At 39.6% G+C, this 20934-nt stretch overlaps 1 protein-coding gene across 23 annotated transcripts in view; it reads right to left on the minus strand.

Annotated features, from left to right (window-relative positions):
• Nucleotides 1–20934, minus strand: part of DMD (dystrophin) — a 1010042-nt gene that overhangs the window by 266059 nt on the left and 723049 nt on the right. For all 23 annotated transcript variants that reach the window (XM_083498284.1, XM_083498278.1, XM_083498289.1 and 20 more), the window contains one exon: nucleotides 7236–7353. In XM_083498284.1, the coding sequence (XP_083354410.1) occupies nucleotides 7236–7353 (118 nt within the window). The remainder of the gene's footprint in view (nucleotides 1–7235; nucleotides 7354–20934) is intronic.

The following is a 20934-nucleotide window of genomic DNA, read 5'->3' on the forward strand; positions in this document are numbered from 1 at the left end:
CACACACACACACACACACACACACACACACACACACACACACAAAATTATAAAACTGTTTAAAACATCTCACATTGTGTTGGAATAGTTTCTGAAAAGCCATCATTTGTATGCCACCATTTGATGGCATGCAAACTTACAGAATCAGGCACTGTTAAGATGTGCCTGCCTTTTCAAAATCTGATCTTTAGGAAATTAATGGTTTTATCATTTAAGATTTAATGAGAATTTTTTTTAATGTACAGTGGTGCCCCGCAAGACGAATGCCTCGCAAGATGAAAAACTCGCTAGACGAAAGGGTTTTGCGGTTTTTGAGCTGCTTCGCAAGACGAATTTCCCTATGGGCTTGCTTCGCAAGACAAAAACGTCTTGCGTTTTTTGCAAGTTTGTTTCCTTTTTCTTAACACCGTTAATACAGTTGTGACTTGACTTCGAGCAGCAACTCATAGAACGCGGTGTGGTAGCCTTTTTTGAGGTTTTTGGCGATTTTTGAAGCTTTTCCAAAACTTTTCCGACACCGTGCTTCGCAAGACGAAAAATTCGCTAGACGAAAAAACTCGCGGAATGAATTAATTTCGTCTTGCGAGGCACCACTGTACAACAAGTCAAATGAGAAAACACAGTTTAGAATGCACCTATGAGAGCAAAGTGATGGAGAACATGTCAGAGATGACACCTGGTACTGTTTATCACTCACAACATGGAAATATTTACATCACAAGACAAATCTCTTTGGCAAACTAGAGTAAGCTTTGCCCTTTAAAGGACTGACTGCACAGCTGAAATATTTCCTCACTTGTCATAACATTTAGATTAGCATCTGCTAACTTTAACACGCACCTTTTATATGAAAAGTAAATGTTTTACAACAGATAAAGTGTTCAGAATGGATTAGGGGCCATCAATTCTGATTCCTGATTAGTCACTTAAATTGCTTTCAACCATCATTTTTAAATTGGGCACCACAATAATTGAAAATGAGAATGGCCCCTGGATTTGTGAATAAAAAGGTAAAATATATAACCACATATTTTGTTTTTACAGTTGTACCTTGGTTGTCGAATGGAACCTGTTCCGGAAATCCGTTCAAGTTCCGAAAACATTTGACAACCAAGGCACAGCTTCCGATTGGCTGCAGGGAGCTTCCTGCACTCAATCGGAAGCTGCGGAAGCCACGTCGGACATTCGGGTTCCAAAGAACGTTCGCAAACTGGAACACTCACTTCTGAATTTGCGGTGTTCATGAACCAAAACGTTCAAGTCGCAAGGCATTCGAGATCCAAGGTGCAACCGTATTATTAAATGTTTTGACATGAAGTGGTTGTCCTAAAACAGTTTACAGAAAACTTTATTTCTTTTAAAAAAGAAGTTAAAGCTCACCATTAGTTCCTTACTATTGCTGGAGTGATATTCTAAACTCTCAGCCCACCCTTCTAACCAACCTCAAAGTGAGTTGGTCCTTGTCCTGACTACATACATCCCATTCTTGACTCTTGATGTGCTTGGCTAGTCCTTATTAGATGGGCTCCAGGCTAGAATACACCAATGAACAGCAACAATCTCTTAAATAACTTGTTTTTAATAAAATAAAATAATTTTAGTTTTGGACACTAAGGTTACCCCAAAGAAGGGAAATTAATTTATTATTATCATAATGATCCTGTATTGGGTCGGGCAGGAAGAGCAGATTCAAAGGTAATGCAGTAAGTGAGAATTTTCTTAATACACCCCCAATAACAAAGTGCAGCATAGCCTGACCCACTTCATTGATTACAACATAGCTTTCCAAACTGTGGGTCGCAACACGTTAGTGTGTCTGCTGCAGTGTGTAGGTGTGTCGCGTGAAGTCTACCCGTGCTTCTCCTGGGGCTGGAAAGGGGTTAGTTTAACCTCCGGTGTGCTAGTAAAACTTAATTACTGTGTCACAAAAAAGAGTGTGTCACCAACATGAAAAGTTTGGAAACTCTGGATTACAACATTAATATACAGTGTATATGTGTGTGTTCATATTGCTATCTTGAGAGCAATTTCATATTTACAGTTACATAATTTTTACTGCTTGATAAACTATGGCTATTATGAAGTTTAATCACATATAATTGTGATGCATTTCTTAACTCAGATCATCACTTAATGGGAAGAAGGCTGGAATGAGATAAAGAAAGCACTGTTTGAGATAACATATCTGTGACAGTGGCTACATTATCAGTAACAATGTGACAGTAGAGTTTATCATAAAGCAGTGACTTTAGAATTTATCATGCTCATTGTGCTGACAGTATTTAATTTCTCCAATAGAAAGAGATGCTAGGATAACCCTCTGATCTGGAAAGCAATTTCCCCTAATCCCAGATGTAAGTGAATGTGCATATCTCAGCTGAATTTGTATATTCTCCAGCCATTATGCACAATCTCCAACAAGCCTTGGGAAATGTGCATTCAGTGGCGGGATTTTGTATAGGATCAGAGATACTTCACACACTCATTTCCCTATTGGGTAACTCTTCTTTAGCTGGATAAACTTCCATCCCCTGCTTACGTACCCATGATGACGGACTCCATGGTCCAGCACCAGTGTGCGTGTATCAAGGAGAGAAACGGTGTACATTTTCCCTCTCCCTGGAATTCCCCCTGTGGAGTGTAACAGACCTGGTAACAGCTGAGATTTGTTAAAAGGGGTCTGGACTCCCACTGCTTCTTCCTGCTGCTTGGCTGATCAGTGGTAGGTTATGTTGTTGGTCATTTCAGATCTTGCAGTAGGCCATAAGCAGCTCTGATAACCTCTAGCCTGGATTACTGTAAATTGTGGGCCTGCCTTTGAAAATGGTTCATAAACTCCAGTCAGTACAGAATGCAACAGTCAAGATGTGAACATACAACACCAGTTCTGGCTTGTCTGCGTTGGCCTACCATTAGTTTCCAGACTTATTTCTGGTTTTGACATTTAAAGCCTTATATGGGTCTGGACCCCAATACCTAAAGGATCACCCTCTTCCCATATGAACCTACCCAGAAGTACAGAGAGTGTTGAGCAGAGAATAGTCCTTTTCCATAATACCCCAACATCTTTGGAATGTCCCAGGCCTAGCACCAACTTTACTTACATTTCAGTGGTAGTTATAAATGCTTTTAGTTAACTGGACTTACGTGCAGCTTGAATGATACTGTTGTTATAGTTACTCAATCCAGGTTTTAGTGTGCATTTTTAATAATATTATATCCTGTTTTAATATGACTTCATTTTTAATTTTTTACTGTATTATATATATCATAAACTGCTTTGAGGCTTTTTAGCATAAAGCATTATGTAAGTAATCAATTAGAGCAATCAAATCAGAATGACAATATTTCCTATGAAGGACAACTGAACATGAATAATTGTAATTATTTGCAGATTATGTGTAACACATTTATTTGAAAGTCTGTATAGTCTTTCCAGTTTATACGTATATAGTCTTACACACACACACACACACACACACACACACACATTAAATCAAATCCAACATGAATTGGAGATTTCTCAGAATTACTACATCAATAGTCTAAAGTTCTGTGAAAGCTATAAAGTCCAAGTTTCCTTTGTTTCTTTGGTTATATATGTTTGCATTTAAATATTTTCTGGAGTTCAATTGTCAAAACCTGTGAAAAAGAGATATGGATAGCACTGTGACAGTGGTGATGCTTATTTCATTAAGATACCATGATCAACAGCAATGCTGTAATTCACAGTGGTGGTTTCATATATCCTTTTGTGTAAGTGAATGATAGGTTGAAGATTTTGCTATAAAGCTGTCAGACAGCAAGTTTTTCAATAAAAGTATTTTATTGCTATATTGCTCTGGATTGAGACACAGCCTAAAATGTTTTGCAGTGTACTTGAGCCAAAGCTCTTTTTAGCTGGTAATATATTGCTAGGTCTATTTGGATGAAAACTACAGAGTTTTGTGTAAAAAGTTATTAAAGTAGGTATGGGATGTGGCCCAGCTAGCGATCACCTGCTAGTTCACATAAGCATAAACATAATTAACCAAATATACACTAACACTGGATGGTATTCAACTAAATTTTACTCACAGCAGGTCTAATGAAATTAATGGACCCAACTAAATCATGTTCATTAATTTCAATGGATCTAATCAAAGTAAACCTTTGTTGAATACCACCCAATGAACTCCATAAATATGGAGCAATAAGAGAAAAGGCACAAAGATGTAAAACAAAATAATTTGTACATATTTAACACGCAACAAAGATTCAGAAGAATGCAAAGACTCAAAGGGTCTGAAAAATGGAAAAATAAATTGGTGTTAGAGAATGGATATATTTAAAGAAATAATCTAGTTTTAAAGGCACTGCAGAACCGAAAAGGTTAACAAATACAAATAAATCAAGAGCAGAAAATCATAGTACAGGAGCCCCCCTCCCTGCCCACTTATGTGTGACTGACTTGCCTGCAACTGCATATGTATGTAGTGCTGGGACATAATTAAATTCAAACCCAGAAATGGTGGGAGAAAGCTGGAGAATCCTCGTGGGTCATGAGGAGACCCTCCCCGAAGCCTGAAGAGGACGTCAATGAGGGCGGAGGAAGCCCCAAAGAGATCAGAGGCGCAGTGTGGCTTTGTTTATGCTGCTCAGCCTCCTCAGCTAGCAGCTGGTGTATTCTGTAGCACAGCAGCCAGTTTCCTGTATGTCCTCCAGCCTCCTGCTGGTCTCAGAGCTTCAATTCTAGTTGAGTATTTTTGGATACAGTATTTTTGGTATGAATTGAAGAGAGACACAGAGGGTGTTGAAGGAGTGTTTAGCGGGTGCTCCCCACTTTACACAACTTCACATATGTGCAGGGGTCTTATGGGAAACCATAACTGAAAGAAATTACACAGCTTATGCTTTTCGCAAATATGTGCAATGGTCTAGCTAAACAGACCTTATCAAAAAGAGTAGAAGATCATATCAGTTTGCTAAGATTTATTTTGTACATTAGAACTTTGTGACTGAGATCAACCACTCTCATATAGGGAATGCAGTTCTGGTGAATAATGTGTATTTATTTAATTTGTTTTCCATGTTTAATAAATAGTTCCATTGACAACCTTTGCAACATATTAAGAAAAATAACCCACAAATCTAAATTATAGCATCATTTAGATAAATGTAGTAGCCCTTTCCTTTAAAAATGTCACACTCACATGGTTATCATATGATTTCATTATGCTTCTCAAGTAGACTGATTACTCTTGTGAGTGCTGATTTGAAATCAATGCCTGGCAAAGAATAATAGCTAACTCCAGAAGAACTTACATCAGCTAAGGCCTCCAACAATCACATACTTGGAGAATATTTCATTAAATCTGAGTGGCAGAAAGTTACAGCAGTATGGATTTTCAATTCTAAATAAAATGCAGCCATTAAATTCTTTTGAAAACACACCCTTTTTGATGATAGTATATTAACTACAAGAAAATCAACAAAACAGCGTAACTTAATTTCTATTTAATATGCTCTTTTAAATAAGTTGCATAATTTTCAGTGCTGTAATAGCACCAAGCATAGAACTAAGAACATAGTTGAGAGACTCACAGATGTGTGAGAAGTTTCCTAGTCTTAAAAAAGAAAGAAAGAAAATGCAGCTGTGTGTATGACTGAACAGAGGCCAATGACTTCTCCTATGTTAGTTTGTTAATCAAAATGCTCCACCCACAAACCTCCTTTCTGTCCTCTGGTAAAAAAAGTATGGGGACCTTCTTACTTCATGGACAGTAAAGCTGTTGGGAGTGATTTTGGTCAGAAAAGCAGCCCAAGGGGAAAGGAATCAAAGCAGCTTCCAGAACTATTGAATGACAAGAAGTGAATCTTATGAATCTCTCAGCAGCTGGCAGCTGTAGTCTGGAATCAAGCTGTGTTGACTTCAAACTACAGGTGCAGCATGCTCAGCCATATTAATACAGATAGCAGAAGCCAGCACCGATTACCTATTCAGAGAGCCATATATAATTGTAGATTTGGAAGGGACCCCAAGTGTCATTTAGTCAAACCCCCTGCAATGCAGAATCCTGCCCACAGCCATCCCTGGGTGGGCTTAAACCACCAACCTTCTTTAAGGTTAACAACTTGATGTAGTTATGGCAAGGATGAGAAAAGTTTGGCATGTGGAAGAGTAATCAGTAATACTAGAATGCATAATTGCAATATATTTTATTAAACATGGGTATAGGGATTCACAGACACATATGATATATAAACATCCAGAGTTAGGCAGATTTTGCCCCCAAAATCCTCTCCTGGGGTAAGAGGACTTTCAGGAGATACTTGGACTGTGGTATGGGGGCCTAGCTGAAATTTAGGTAAAATAACTTGTGTGAGTGGATGTCTGCTTGCACAAGAAGAAGAAGAAGAAGAAGAAGAAGAAGAAGAAGAAGAAGAAGAAGAGGAGGAGGAGGAGGAGGAGGAGGAGGAGGAGGAGGAGTAGTTTGGATTTGATATCCCGCCTTTCACTCCCTTTAAGGAGTCTCAAAGCGGCTAACATTCTCCTTTCCCTTCCTCCCCCACAACAAACACTCTGTGAGGTGAGTGGGGCTGAGAGACTTCAAAGAAGGGTGACTGGCCCAAGGTCACCCAGCAGCTGCATGTGGAGGAGCAGAGACGCGAACCCGGTTTCCCAGACTACGAGACTACCGCTCTTAACCACTACACCACATTGGCTCTTTGTCTGATTTTCTCCACTCACTGTAAAGGTAAAGGTAAAGGGACCCCTGACCGTTAAGTCCAGTCATGAACGACTCTGGGGTTGCGGTGCTCATCTCGGTTTACTGGCCGAGGGAGCCAGCGTTTGTCCGCAGACAGCTTCCGGGTCATGTGGCCAGCATGTCTAAGCCGCTTCTGGTGAACCAGAGCAGCACACGGAAATGCCGTTTGCCTTCCCACCTATTTATCTACTTGCACTTTGATGTGCTTTCGAACAGCTAGGTCGGCAGGAGCAGGGACCGAACAACGGGAGCTCACCCCGTCGCGGGGATTCGAACCACTGACCTTCTGATCAGCAAACCTAGGTCTTTTCTGAGGATCCACTAATTCCCAGAAGAGGGTTTTCAGGGGTAATGAGTACTGCAGTACAGAAGAGAGGTCAGGAAAGCCCTGTTGTGTGAATGGCCTTAAGCTCACTTTAATTTTTTGGATACAGCCTAGTATTCTTACAGACGTAAAATAATAGGCATAGAAAATCCACTACTTACTTCGATCAGTAATGACTGTTCGAGCCTCTTGATTGCTAGTTTTATTTTTCAAATTCTGTGCTGCTGTTATTAACTCTTCCAGCTGAGGGCGCCTTTGTTCCAAGTCTTGTAGTGTTGCCTAAAAGCATAAATATGTATTTATATATATGCCATATTTATCTTCAAAACATATGCATAAAAGCACAAATAAATATTTATAGTTACACCATGTTTATATACATATGCATAACCAGTTTCCTAGAACTAATGGACCACAACAGTGTCATCGACAGTAGTCACTTCTGTGAGTTTTGGTGGCAAACCAATTCACAATCACTAGCAAAACTCAAATCCTCTCATTTAAACAAAAAGGCTGCATACTGTAACTCAGACAGCGGTGGTGATTGTGGCCTGGCATAGCTGCTGGGGAATGAGGGGGTCGAGGCAATGAGCCACAGTTGACGTCAGCTTTGGCATTGGCCAGCTGTGGGGGGCTGGTGGGATTGCTCACCAAAATTTAAAATTTGATCAGGCCAATTAGGGCTTGGTGGGTGATACTCTGGACCTGGCAGGGCCAGAATTCTGTGGGGTCTGCCAGCCGGGCATAAAAGCCAGGTGTACTTCCAGCAGACAGCACAGTCAGGAAAGTAATAATCCCACATGTATGCTGTGGCAGCCTGGAGGTAAGCGGGCTCATGTATGGCCTTACTGTGGAATTATTTGGTTGCCGTATTCGGGGCCAGGGAGAAAATTGCCTGTGGACGTATTGGACCTGTTTGGGAGTTTTGTCTTCCTCACAGCAATTGTCACAACTTTGGGCAGAAGTGGTGAGGCATACTGGAGTTGAAGTGCATCAATCTTGCTTGAAAGAAGGTGAACAGGTCAATATTTCAGACAGTATCCTGGTTCGGTTGAATGGGTAGATTATTTGCCATCCTGCCATCACCGCTGTCAAAATGAACTTGTGTTGGCCTTATGATCTACCCCTGTTGCCTGCAGGCAGTGAGGCTTGGCTGATGAACATTTACTGGGGCCTACGAGATTGCAGATGTGAATAGTTTGGCAGCAAGCCGGCTGGGAGGGGGTGGGCTCATGTAGCAGGAAAAGGCATTGGGTTGGATCCTTAGTCTAAAGCTGGGGGGAATGGGGGTGCCGCACCCCCCAAATCCAGGATAAAACTCAGGTACCCCAGGAAGGCCAGCATGACCCGGAAGCTGTACGCTGGCTCCCTCAGCCAATAAAGCAAGATGAGCACCGCAACCCCAGAGTCGGTCACGACTGGACCTAATGGTCAGGGGTCCCTTTACCTTTACCTTTACCCCAGGAAGGAGACTAAGGTAGGCCATAGAACATCCCTGAATGGTGTCCTGGTGGTATTTCTGCATTAGATCTGTGTCAGTGTGAGGAATCCTTTCACCAGGATCAACACTAATGGAGTTATCAGGCTAGCTGATTCAGTATACATAGGCAATGCCTATGCCAAATCTATTTATATTTGTAATCAACAAAAGTTGTGACTATTTCAAGCCCAGGTAGGGTGTCATGTCTCTCTTACAGTATACCAAATCCCTCCCCCAGTAACCACCGGCTTGCAGTGCTGTGGCCCGAAATACCCATATATAAATACAATAGATAATTATAATGTATATGTGTGTGTCAATGTCCTGACTTATTGAGCAAAATGTTCTGGGATTAAGCCAATTCCACAGAACAAGGAAGGATACACAACAGCCCAGTACCAAGTACGTTAGCAAAATGGCCAATCACTTGAAACCAAAACTTTGGTGAGCACTAAGCATAGCAGCAAAGCAATCAGTTCTTAAATGAGAATGTGATGAAAAACAGCTGGGCACAATGCACCATAAAAATTAGCCATGATGATGGCCAAATTCAGTCAGGTTAGAGCTGTCGAATTCTGTGTAAAGGTTTGTTCACAATGGATTCCTTCTCTATCGCTCCTAAGAATTAGAAGAGAAGGATAAGCTGATTGGTTTTATGGACTCATTACTAAGGTATCCAACAGGGGCATTGCTTTCCCCCCTTAAAATAGATGCTATGGTGTTCAAATATTGATTTCTTTACAACTATAGAGTATACTAGAAATAGTAGAGTTATCATCATTGTCTATTCAAACACTGTTAGAGTAGAAGTTGTACCCAATCTTTAAAATTCATTTTGAAGGAATATCTTTCCTTTTCTTCCTTCTTCCTTCCGTCCTGGTCACTGTCACTTTCATAACCTTTGCATTCAAGTAAACTAGTTTTTCCAAATGCCAGGTGAAATGATATGAACCAACAGCAAACATTTTTTTTTAAAATGTAAAACTAATGCCCCTGACTTTTAAGACATTTTCTATATTTGTGGTTAGTGACTGTTCAAGGGAAATCTAATTTTCAGGTTCCTAACTTTTATAGCTTCTTTACCCAAAAGTGTGGTTGAGATATGGAACAAATTGCTGAAGTCAGCAACTGAATGTGAATAATGTGAATCAGCTAAGGGAAAAAGAATGTGAATAATTCCAAAAATAACTGGACTTGTAGATATGGAATACTGGACTTATCTGAATTGCCTTTAGTTATTTGTTGAAATAAAAGACTAAGTGGTTGTTGGCCAATGCAATCTACAAAGTTGTTCGGCAAGCTGACATATAAGCAAAGGATAAACTAGAATTCTATAACGCAGCACAGTTACTTCGTTAGTCTTCAATTTTCTGTATTCATTTATTTTTTTAAAATATATCATCTACAGAAGCCAAAGGTGAGAGGAGCAACCAACTCCTTGTTTCCCACAGGAGGATCCCTTTCTTTTCCAATGAGATCCCATCTGATTCAGGCTCTAGGAGCTGACAGGTCCTGACAAAATCTCATTTTACCACTGATGCCATCAGATAAAAACAACATATATCTGTTAATTTGAGAGTAAACTGATGAAGACTATCTTCCACCCCACTTGCTACTCATCACAGCTGTCTTCAGCATATGGTGCACAAGCTGGGACTTCTTTTCCATCATCCCATACCCCACCAGACTTGTAGTTCTGCATCTATCCAAAGTTTAGTCACTTAGGCACCACCAAGAGGGAGAGGGCAGGTTCCAGCAGTTCATAAGCCTACTGACTGCCACTTCTACTGTATAAGTTATTAATAGTGGTCCATTAGTGTTATTTTACATAACAAATATCTAATTTAAAGGTGCTTGAAGAAAGTACTAAACTGCATTCCAATATAAAATAAAAACTGATTGGAATGATAACTTATTGAAAATTGTTTAAAGTTGCATCAGTGTACAGAATTTTTCAGCAAGGAAGTAGAGGTTATTAGTATTCTGATATGCTGGCTGATTATGTAAAGCTGGTACATTATATGTATGCATTTGTAAAGACTACAATTAAATCTTTAGATTACATCTAAACAATATAAGGAAATGTAGATATACCACACCTACTACATTGCACCTGCATAACAAAAAAATGCATGGTTAAACTGTTAACTAGATTGTTTGTTTTTGTTTTCTTTGCACTGAGCAAAATGTGTTTGAGAGGAAAGAATCTTCATTTACATATGCAAATTATTTCAGAATTAAATTACAAAATACAGTATTTTACTGATTTCAAGCCATTAAGTTTCTTTTTCATAAGAAACATTTTGTTTTAGTCAGCACAAAGTTCCATTTCATTAGATACAATTCTCCCTCCAGGAAATCATTATAAATAGAAACTATATCCTTTAACAAAATTGGAAAAAATGGAGCAATTAGTTATCCAGCAGCAGTACTAAACGAATATGGCTCTGTAAAACAAAAATAGTAACAGGAAACACTTTTCCTCTCTAAGCTTCAGTTAATTCTTACAAGGAAAAAAAATACTGATTTACAGCTGTATCCACATAACAGCATCTTCAGGCCCTATAAGCTATCTATCTGAAATATCATCTTTCATATTACATAATTCCGAAGCAGCCAAGTTTACTGTCTTCCAATAAAAAGTGGGCACTTGGAAGCCATGCGAGGAAGCAGACTTATTATTCTAATATGACAACCAGGCTGCCTGTAGGTGGTTTTGATGGGGATGTGCATCCAAAGCGTCACTTCAGAGAACAGTTCATTTTTGGAATTCAAATGGGGGTTGATGCTGTGGAACGATGAGATTCTATTAAGCAGAAAGAACCTTGTGGGTGCTTTTACAATGGTAAGTAGATCATGATATTACCTCTGTCTCAGATAGATTGAGAAAGCCCTCTGCTTCTGTGCAAATGTATGTGACAGGCTGCAGAATCAAGAGGCCACCATGTCACATGTTATCACCTCATGGACACTGGCTGGCTGCTGGACTTCTAGATGTGCTGGAGAACTCTTAAACTTATGTAACCAGAAGTTACATGCTTAGTGAAAACTAAGCAGACTGACCGTTAAATGACCTATCTTCTATGTTGATATTGATGACTGCAGAGAGAAAGAACTGTGCAGTTGCTTGATACATAGCATGGCAGCTCCCTGTGTCTTGATTCAGAGCTTTTGAACTGAAGACATGGTGATGGTAGGGCAAAGAAGGTGCCTTTTCCACCTGCCTTTCAGACTGCATGACTGCTCCCACAACATTTATTGGTTGTGGATTGTACCTTCCTACAGGTACGGTATTATTTTTATTATTTATTAAATAATAGCTACAAAAGAGAGGGCATGTGATGTTACACCTACTGTGGAATGTGCTGACATTATAATCATATTGTGCAGCATGCTGAATTTTTTTTTTATTTGCTAAGGTGTTTAAGTAGTCATGCATTATAGTTTTAAAGTTCTACTGCTGCCTCTTATTTTGCTAATTTATCATGAACGTTAATGTTTTATTGCTTTGTTTTGTTTCGTTGTATTTGGCATGACAGATTTATTCATGCCCATTTAACACTGCCTGGGATCTGTTTGAATGAATTGTGCCGTACACATATTTTTTAAATAAATGGGCAGAAATGTGCAACTAGTTTGGAATGAAATCCTTGGCATATGTGGTCTGCAGTTATTAGATATGAACTGCTTCCACCACAACCTCTGGGGGTTAATTTCAGAAATTGTCCACCTTTCCACAAAAATACTTCTTAAATGGGCTAGTAAAGTTTTCAAATCCTACACAAATAATATATAAAAACAGCAATGATAAAATTGTCAGCAGATGCACCAATCTTATTACAGCAATTTTGAATGAACGTAAGAGCCCTGCTGGATCAAACCAAAGTTCAGCATCCTGTTCTCACAGTGGATAAGATGCTTATGGAAGCCGGAATGCAGCACATGATCTCCACAGCATGATCTTCCCACTCAGGTACCACAGTGACTAGTATTCAGAGGTATACCACTCCTAATACTGAAGGTAATACACAGTCACTACTAGCCATTCATAGCCCTATCCTCCATGTTTTTACCTAGCAACAGAAAAGCAAGGAAGTGGCTTCACATATCTGGAATTCCAGAACACAGAACTTACTCTGTTTCTCTTTCAATATCACAAGAAAAACAGAATGCAGAGCAAGGCATCTCCCCTTGATCTGAGGGAGATAATACACAGGATATCACAATCCCAATGTATGCAGGACACATTTATCTGGGTATAAAAGCAATGGAGATGCACCATAAGAGTGAGATAATTTATCCAAATGCCAATAAAATTGTTACGGGGCAGTTTAATAGGAAGAACAAATGAGACGTTTTTCAGTGTAAAATTAAAAGCATAAGGCTTAAGCCAAAGCAACTTGACGGAGGACTCAAACTGAAAACTGTTTCCTATATGCCTAATGAAGAATGAACTCACTTGAAAAACATCAGAGAGTGGAAAGGCAGGTAAGGAACTGTGTGATTTTTGTGATGGCAACAATATGCCACTATAATGTATCCCTGGTTGGAGAAATTTTATATTTCCTGTAAAAAAAAAAGGATATTCCACAAAGTCCATATGAGGAAATAGGTAAGGATTTGCAGAAACAGGAGCTATGGAATTACACAAATTATTTGCACTTGCAAATATTTAAGCTGGAGCATCTAAAGATGCCGACGTTAATTACAGGAAATATTGTGGATAAATCACTGAAATAAATCTATGTTTTCTAGCAAGCCAGATTCTCCGCAATCCAGTGTACTCCATTAAAGTGAGCCTGATCTCTTTTATATAATTATATAGTTCTAAAAAGGTTACTAGGAATCTATTTATTCCACCCCTCCTTACATACTGATGAACCTTATCTCTTTAAGCATTATATGTGATTGTCAGTAGCATCAGACTGATTAATCTCAGAAGTCACCTTCAGCACTATCTAGTCAAACACAAACACAGAGCAGAAGGAGACTAGAAAGGAAAAGGGTAATGTTCACACTATTTGTGAGCATATGGTAAAATGTCAACTAATGGGGTCAGGTTGACAGCAGCTTACCCGTTGGAAATCAGATGTCATGATAGATTCTGCTAGCTGAGAGAAGATATTAAGAAAATAAGAAGATAAAAATGACACTTCTGACGGATAATAAAACAATTAAGGGTGAATCAGTCCATGGATAGGGAACTTGAACTAAATAAATTGTTTAAATAAACTAAAGAAACTAAATAAATTGTTTAAATAAATTTAAACAAGTTCATTGGGGGGTTGATGTCAAAGCCTAATAATAGTTAAAGTATCATTAATGTTTAAAAATATGAGTGTTATACATAGTCGTGATACTTTGATCATAACAGTTTACCAAACACACCTACAAACATTTCTGGTTATACTTTAAGGAATACATTCCAAAATGTATTCTCAGCATCAGTCCATAAAGGTTTTTATATACTTTAATGTAAGCTACTCAAATAGTGTAGCATGTATTGAGGGGAAGCATGTACACGTCTTGTTTACTTGTATGCATTTTTAATTTCCAAGGTTGCACAAACATACCATTGCTAACATTATAATCTACAAAATGTAACAATTTGCATAGAGGAAAACACTTAACTTTACAAAGGGAGTTAAATTTTTCATTAAAGTTGTGGGAAATACACATATCATTTCTCTGTCTCTCTTGACTTCTTCTGTGTCCATATATCCCATGCTCTATTAGCTCTGTACCACTGTGGGAAATGTTAGCACATAATATCATTTCACTCTTGATTGAATCTACCTGAAGGAGCGATTTCCCCTCATATGCTTATGTATCATTTTTCATGTCAGTTCTCCTGCAAATGAACCCCAGGTATTGTTTTGAGACATATATCTGATTAACAAGTTGAAATTGAGATAAACCCATTCTCTTGGGTTTTAACAGAACCTAATTTTGCTTCTAATTCTTATTAATTAAAATAATATTGCCATAATATTTATGTTGCTTCTTCTAGTGTTTTGGCAGATTTTTTAAAAACAAAAGCATCAAGAAGCCACTGTTGTGCTTTAAACCTCACTTACTGGCTGCCACAGCACTGTGCTGCCAATATGCACAGCATCATGCTCATCAGCCTGTAACTGGCACAAATGTTTGCGCCTCGAGGCCCCCAATCCCTTCCCCAAAATAACTGCACACTGACACATAATTTTGTTTTAAGTTAATGGGCAAAATTTAGGCCACAGCTTTATTGATTACAGTGGTATTAGCATTGGCAACAGACTATAACTGACTCCTGCCTCTCTGGCTGGTAGTCTGAAGGGTAAACACCAAACGAGGGAGCAACATTAATGAAGATCAACCGAAGATCACCCCGGGGTTCCTGTGGTCCTGGCATGGCCCCAACCCCTCAAGCGGACTTCAGATGAGATCCAGGACCCCCAGATTCCTTTACCGGAATACCCTATTCCTGGAGGGGCAGGTGATGGCCGCACCTCCCCTCCCACAAATTTCAATAAGCCAATTACCTAACCACCAAACCTTACAAAGTTGTGACAATTGTTAGGGGGGGGGTAGGCGAAAACCAAGTGGCTACTGCCAATTTGCCAAACAGAAAAATTCCTACCCGGTCCCCATTCCAAAACAGGCGACCAACCAATGTCCAAAGCAAGGCCAAAGCAGCACAACCTACACAAAGGGACGGGAGGGTGGGTGTTCGGCTGCATAAGGTTGCTGCTTTTATAGCCCCCAACGATCGCGCAGCTTGCCACGATTGGCCCAAAAGGCCTGGTACAATCGAGGAGGGCCAATGGAGAGGGCTGTAACACACCCAGGAATCCTAACCTGGTGCGGGGTGTCTCAGGGTCCCGAGCTCAACCAGGACCCTCCCTAAAGAGGATCCCATTTCTTGCACTACATCTATAAGCTTTACCCACTGAGAAATCTTGCTCAGAAAAAACAGTTCAAGCAAAGCTAGTAAGAAAGGAATGGCTGCAAGAACAGATAAAAATCCAACAGAACTCATGGTCAGGGAAATAAACTGACAAAGGGATTGCTTACTTGGCTAATTATTTAAATTGTGGGCACAGAAGGGGTGCTGCAGGGAGCACCACAACTGTGAGGTAAAGTGGAAGGCAAGAGGTGAGCGTTTTGGCATCATGCAAGGCGATGTTGAAATCTGAGACCCTAAGGTCCACCACTGTCCTCTATCTACAGCATGGAGTCTACACTGCACTGGCTCTCTAATAAAGCCAGCGTCACATTTCAAGGACTTTGTCTTTCAATATCAGAAAAGCTTGGAGTCTAACTACGCCACAGCACTGAACTTTAAGAGCACATTCCTCTAAGGTGGGTGGTATCACAACCAGGCCTTGGTCACACCAGTGATCAGGCAACTAGCTGTGAAGCCAGCCAACCAGTGGTGATTGGCCAATGTCAGCGGCTAACATGTGGATGTTCCCCCGGAAGTGGGCCCAACTGGCCAATGAGTGATGCTTGGGCCCGCTCCCAGGGGGATAAATTGCCACCCACCTCGACTCTCCTCTTCAACCACCTTGTTTCGCCAGATATCCCTCCCTCTAAATTGGTTTTTGCTTACACTACGACCTCAATATGGACATTGTTGGCAGCTAAATTTGGCGCTGGGCAGGATTTTTTTTCCACTTGGCCATTTGGTTTTTGCCTACCTCATAGCAATCGTCACAACTTTGTGACGTTAGGCATTGGGTAGGTCTTCATCTTGGCTGGAGGGGAGGTTGCAGCCTCTGCCTGCCCCTTCTTGGGTAAGGGTACCCTATTAAAAGGATCCAGGAGAAGTTACTTCTGTCTGATGCCCAGATGGAGGCACTCCTTAAACAGGGAGGGACACCTCGGGGTTACTCCTGTTTGATGTAGGTCATAGCCCCCCCCCCGTTGGGTTTACTTTTAGATGTGCTCCCATCAGGCGGGCTGGAGTGGTATAACATGGCTCTACCCAAACCATTCACATCTGTAACCAATAAAAGTTGAGACTCCAAATACTATATGCTGGTCTTGTCTGGTTATTTTCTTCCTGGAAACTGCAGGGTCATGGGGTCTTGGCATGCAATAGTTTAATCCCTGCATACTAACCAAAATATGAAACCAACATAGAAGTAAGACTGAACTCAAAACCCCACCCACCTGTTCTTTCCTTCTCTTTAGCATAAGAGCAACCCTGATAAATGGTAACATAAGCTGCTATCATCATGATCATAATGAAGTTGCTCTATAAGCACATTTTAAAAAACCTAATTACAACAAACACAATAAATAAAAACCTTTAAAAATGTATATAAATAAAAGACAGGTCTAGCAGACTCTGCCCCACCAAAAGAGGTCACTATAGGGGGTTACATGAATTATGTTGGGGAATGGTGGTGCGGACAGCAAAGGGGGGGGGTGGATTTTTTTTTAGAGTAACAAAAAGTAAATAAAAATTAATTACAATATATTTAAGACAGTAGTATGGGGGGATCAGAACAAAATGGTTATTTCTTTGGTCTTATCCATAAGGCAGCAATTATAATTTTGATTGAGGAAAAGTTTAGGAGGCTAGTAACTTCATCAGTGCTGTTGCCAGCACTACCATTTAGCATTACATAGAAGGTGCTAGCATTATTTGTCTCTTGTAATTAGGGGGGAATCAGAAAAGGTGCTAGGCTGATTTTGAAAGGTATAAAAGGGAATTGTAAGCTCTCAGCAATTATTCTGAGATATGGTCCTTTATGTTTTACACTTATTGCACCTAGTGCATTTTTATATGGAATGGGAACAGGCGTGAAGCAGCAAACTAGATCAAAGGGCATTTCTGATTATGTTTCTGACAGATTTTTAAAGTGATTTTATAGAAGCTGACATCAGAGAAAAGCTTAGCATCCATGCTTCACAAAACTGGATTATTTATACCTTTGTTATAAGGCAATCTTTTGTGGTGAGAAAAGGGTAAATTTTAAACAATTTTCTCTTCTGTTCTCTCCTGAGTAAAGAAACAGTTCATCTATGTTTTCACCTTGGGGGTTCTCCTAGGTTTATTATCTGTTCCTAGTTGGGGATTTAGAAATAATCTTGCCTCAGAAAACAGATAACAAAGATCCAATTTTCTCCTATTTAGACAGATTTTAAATAAATTTCTGCAAGCAATATATTATTTCAAAATCCCAAGCCTTTGGCCTGCATAAATGTAAGCTGATGGTGCCATGTACATGCTTTTATTGTAAATATTGAATTATATATAAATAAAATATTTCAGCGTGGTAAAATAAATCACACGTTTAGACAATACCTGATAAATGGGAAAACCTAAGTAAGCATTCTTTGTTAAAACATGAAAAGGGAAAGCAAAATCTGGATTTGAATTCTGTCATCTACAGATGAAAGATGGAAAAGACACCCTAAACATAATGAGCATACTTAAGACCTTTTCGAACAAGGTGTAAGCAGCTCATCTTTATGCAGTTCTCACAGAAGTCCCTTATCAACAACAGATCCATATGCCACACATAGGGCACTTTGATAAAAGACGTAGAATCAATTAGGAAAGAAATCATTCTCCCATGTTCCTAAATTCTGTTTACCGCTTTTCAGTTGCACCACGGCACCATCCAACTGCCTCCCTGCCAGGTCCTCAGCCATCAGGAGATGCAACAGTCTCTCCCGCCTGCCAGGGGAACAGTTGGATTGGTCCGGTTGCCAAATTAGCCAATGGCAGCCAGACCAGGGGGTGAACACATTCTGGACGCAGGCCTGACCAGGTCCCCTAGGACTTCACTCAGGTCCACCACCAGAATATAAAAGGAATGCCCCATCTAGTATTCTGGTTGCCTTTGGATCTCCCTCCCACCCTCCCTTCAGCTACGCTGTTTCCTATCCATCACAGAAGTAGGACTGCTTTCCTGACCTTACTATGGATTAAGATTAGTCACCACATCCGGGGCTGGGGAGGAATTTGTCCTTCAGGTTCATTGGCGGACATTGGGGTTTTTGCCTAGCCCATAGCAATCAGCACAACTCTGGTGGGGACAGCGTTGGGTAAAAGCCTTAGTCATGGTTGGAGGGAGGTTGTATGCCATGTCTGCCCCTCCAAGGATTGTGTTACCCCATTAAAGAGTTCTTGCTTCTACTGAACTACTGCTCCTTACTCACCCAACCACCTTTCCACCATGCCTGCTGGAATCTGGCTAGACTTGACTTTGTTTCAATCCAACTCAAAGGAAGCTCTGAGTTGGATGAAGTTCACACGTGACCCAAATTTGTTTCTGAAGCTACTGTAGGCAGCTTCAACCTGAGTCTCTTTCATGAAACAGCTCTCCTCAATCTGCTATTCCCCTGAGAGGAAAGGTTCTATTGGCAACAATGGTAGCTTCCCAGCTGGAGCTAAGAGTAGCTCATGGAGGTGATTTTAATCAGGGATGTCATGTTAAGGGAAAATGTTAAAAGTCCCTTTCTGTTGTTTTTTTAAAAAAATACTCCATGCAAAATAACTTTCTCTTCTAAAACTGCTTCATCAAAAACAAAAAAAAGTTAATTCATACTTTCCCATTGCAGTAATCTTGTTTTCCTGGAATCATGTCTTTTTCCTGAGAATATGTTTCTCCTGTAACCCCCGAAACATCTTAGAAAATGAACAAGCATTTAATTTGGTCCTTATAGTTTTGATTTGCATTCTATGATTACAATTGGACTACAATTTTCTGCTTTGCACATTACATGGGAAAATAAGCTATTCAATTACTTTTTTATAATTATGGAACAGAAAGAAAACTAAGAAATGCATATGCTACAGAGATAGCATACGTTCTGCAAGCAAGCAAGAACAAAATAAAACTTTTTTACTTTGTTAGATTATTAAGAATATAGCAATCCACCCACAAATTTTTTTGTTTCTGATGAACAGTTTATTTCCAATTTAACAAAACAAATTGTTCAAAACAAAATCTGCAGAAACCATTTTTTGTGGTGGTGGGGAGTGTTGTTATGGTTCTGACATGGTGAGGTATGTTAAACTTTTTGCTCTGCAGAAAAATACAGAAGACCAGAAGTCATTTATCTGAATGTCCCAAGAGCATCACTGTGCAATGATGCCTGCTCCTCAAGTACCTTGAGAATTTTTAGTTTTGTTTGATCTCTTAGTTCCTAGGGTTTATTATAAGTTCTAGAAGTGCATCCAATCTAACTCTTCTGTTGCTAAGAACAAATGTTTTCAAACACATAATAAATATAGCTACTTTAGATTTACATATATGAAAGGTGAGACTTAAAACCACATGCTGACAACAAGAACAACCCCCCCAAAATTCTCTACACTTGTCTGCATGTAATAGAAAAAAGCACTTTAGCAGTGCACATCTCAGTTGGCAACCTACTCATAATAATTATTTTAAAGAATATCAGTTCTCTAAATGGAGGTTAAGGTAATGCTACATTCACTTACAATACAGTATTAAGCCATTTGTGTGTAAACAAGCTTGCATAATGGTGGCTTGAAGTTCACTGCATCCCACTCCTGCCCTCATTCCCATTGGGGATGCTGATGTAGCCTAACCATTAATGTTGTACCTTGCAGGAAATAGTACTCCACAGATTTTCTCTCTACATAAATTATACAAAAAGTAGAAAAGAAGACTTCTCATTTATGCTCAAACTACATGAGGGTGCTAAATCAACCATAACTAAAATGTGGATTTCAGCATATCTAATTCAGAGATGACTTTGTAAGCTCTGAACTCAGAATGTTAGCACTCAAGTTGATTTTATGTCAGTTTTCTTCTTGTACATTGGCAGCAGACAGAAGTACAGTGGTACTTCGGGTTACATACGCTTCAGGTTACATACACTTCAGAATACAGACTGCGCTAACCCAGAAATAGTACCTCGGGTTAATAAATAATAATAATAATAATAATAATAATAATAATAATAATAATAATAATAATAATAATAATAATTTATTTATACCCCGCCCATCTGGCTGGGTTTCCCCAGCCACTCTGGGCGGCTTCCAAAAGAATATTAAAATACTGTGATACATCAAACATTAAAAGCTTCCCTAAAAAGAACTTTGCTTCAGGATGAGAACAGAAATCGTGCTCCGGCAGTGTGCCGACAGCAGGAGGCCCTATTAGCTAAAGTGGTGCTTCAGGTTAAGAACAGTTTCAGGTTAAGAACGGACCTCCGGAACAAATTAAGTACTTAACCCAAGGTACCACTGTAGAAGATTCTGTTCCTTTTAGACCAACACTCACATCACAATATGTTCTACAAAAAACAATTTAAGCTAAAAAAAACCACTTTTTTTTTAGAATGAAGAAGCTTCCTTCTCCCCTGCCAATCTACCCTGATTGTATCCCAGTCCGAGTAGGTGTGAATAC

Source organism: Podarcis liolepis (assembly GCF_965112155.1).
Source record: "Podarcis liolepis genome assembly, chromosome: 4".
NCBI lineage: Eukaryota > Metazoa > Chordata > Lepidosauria > Squamata > Lacertidae > Podarcis > Podarcis liolepis.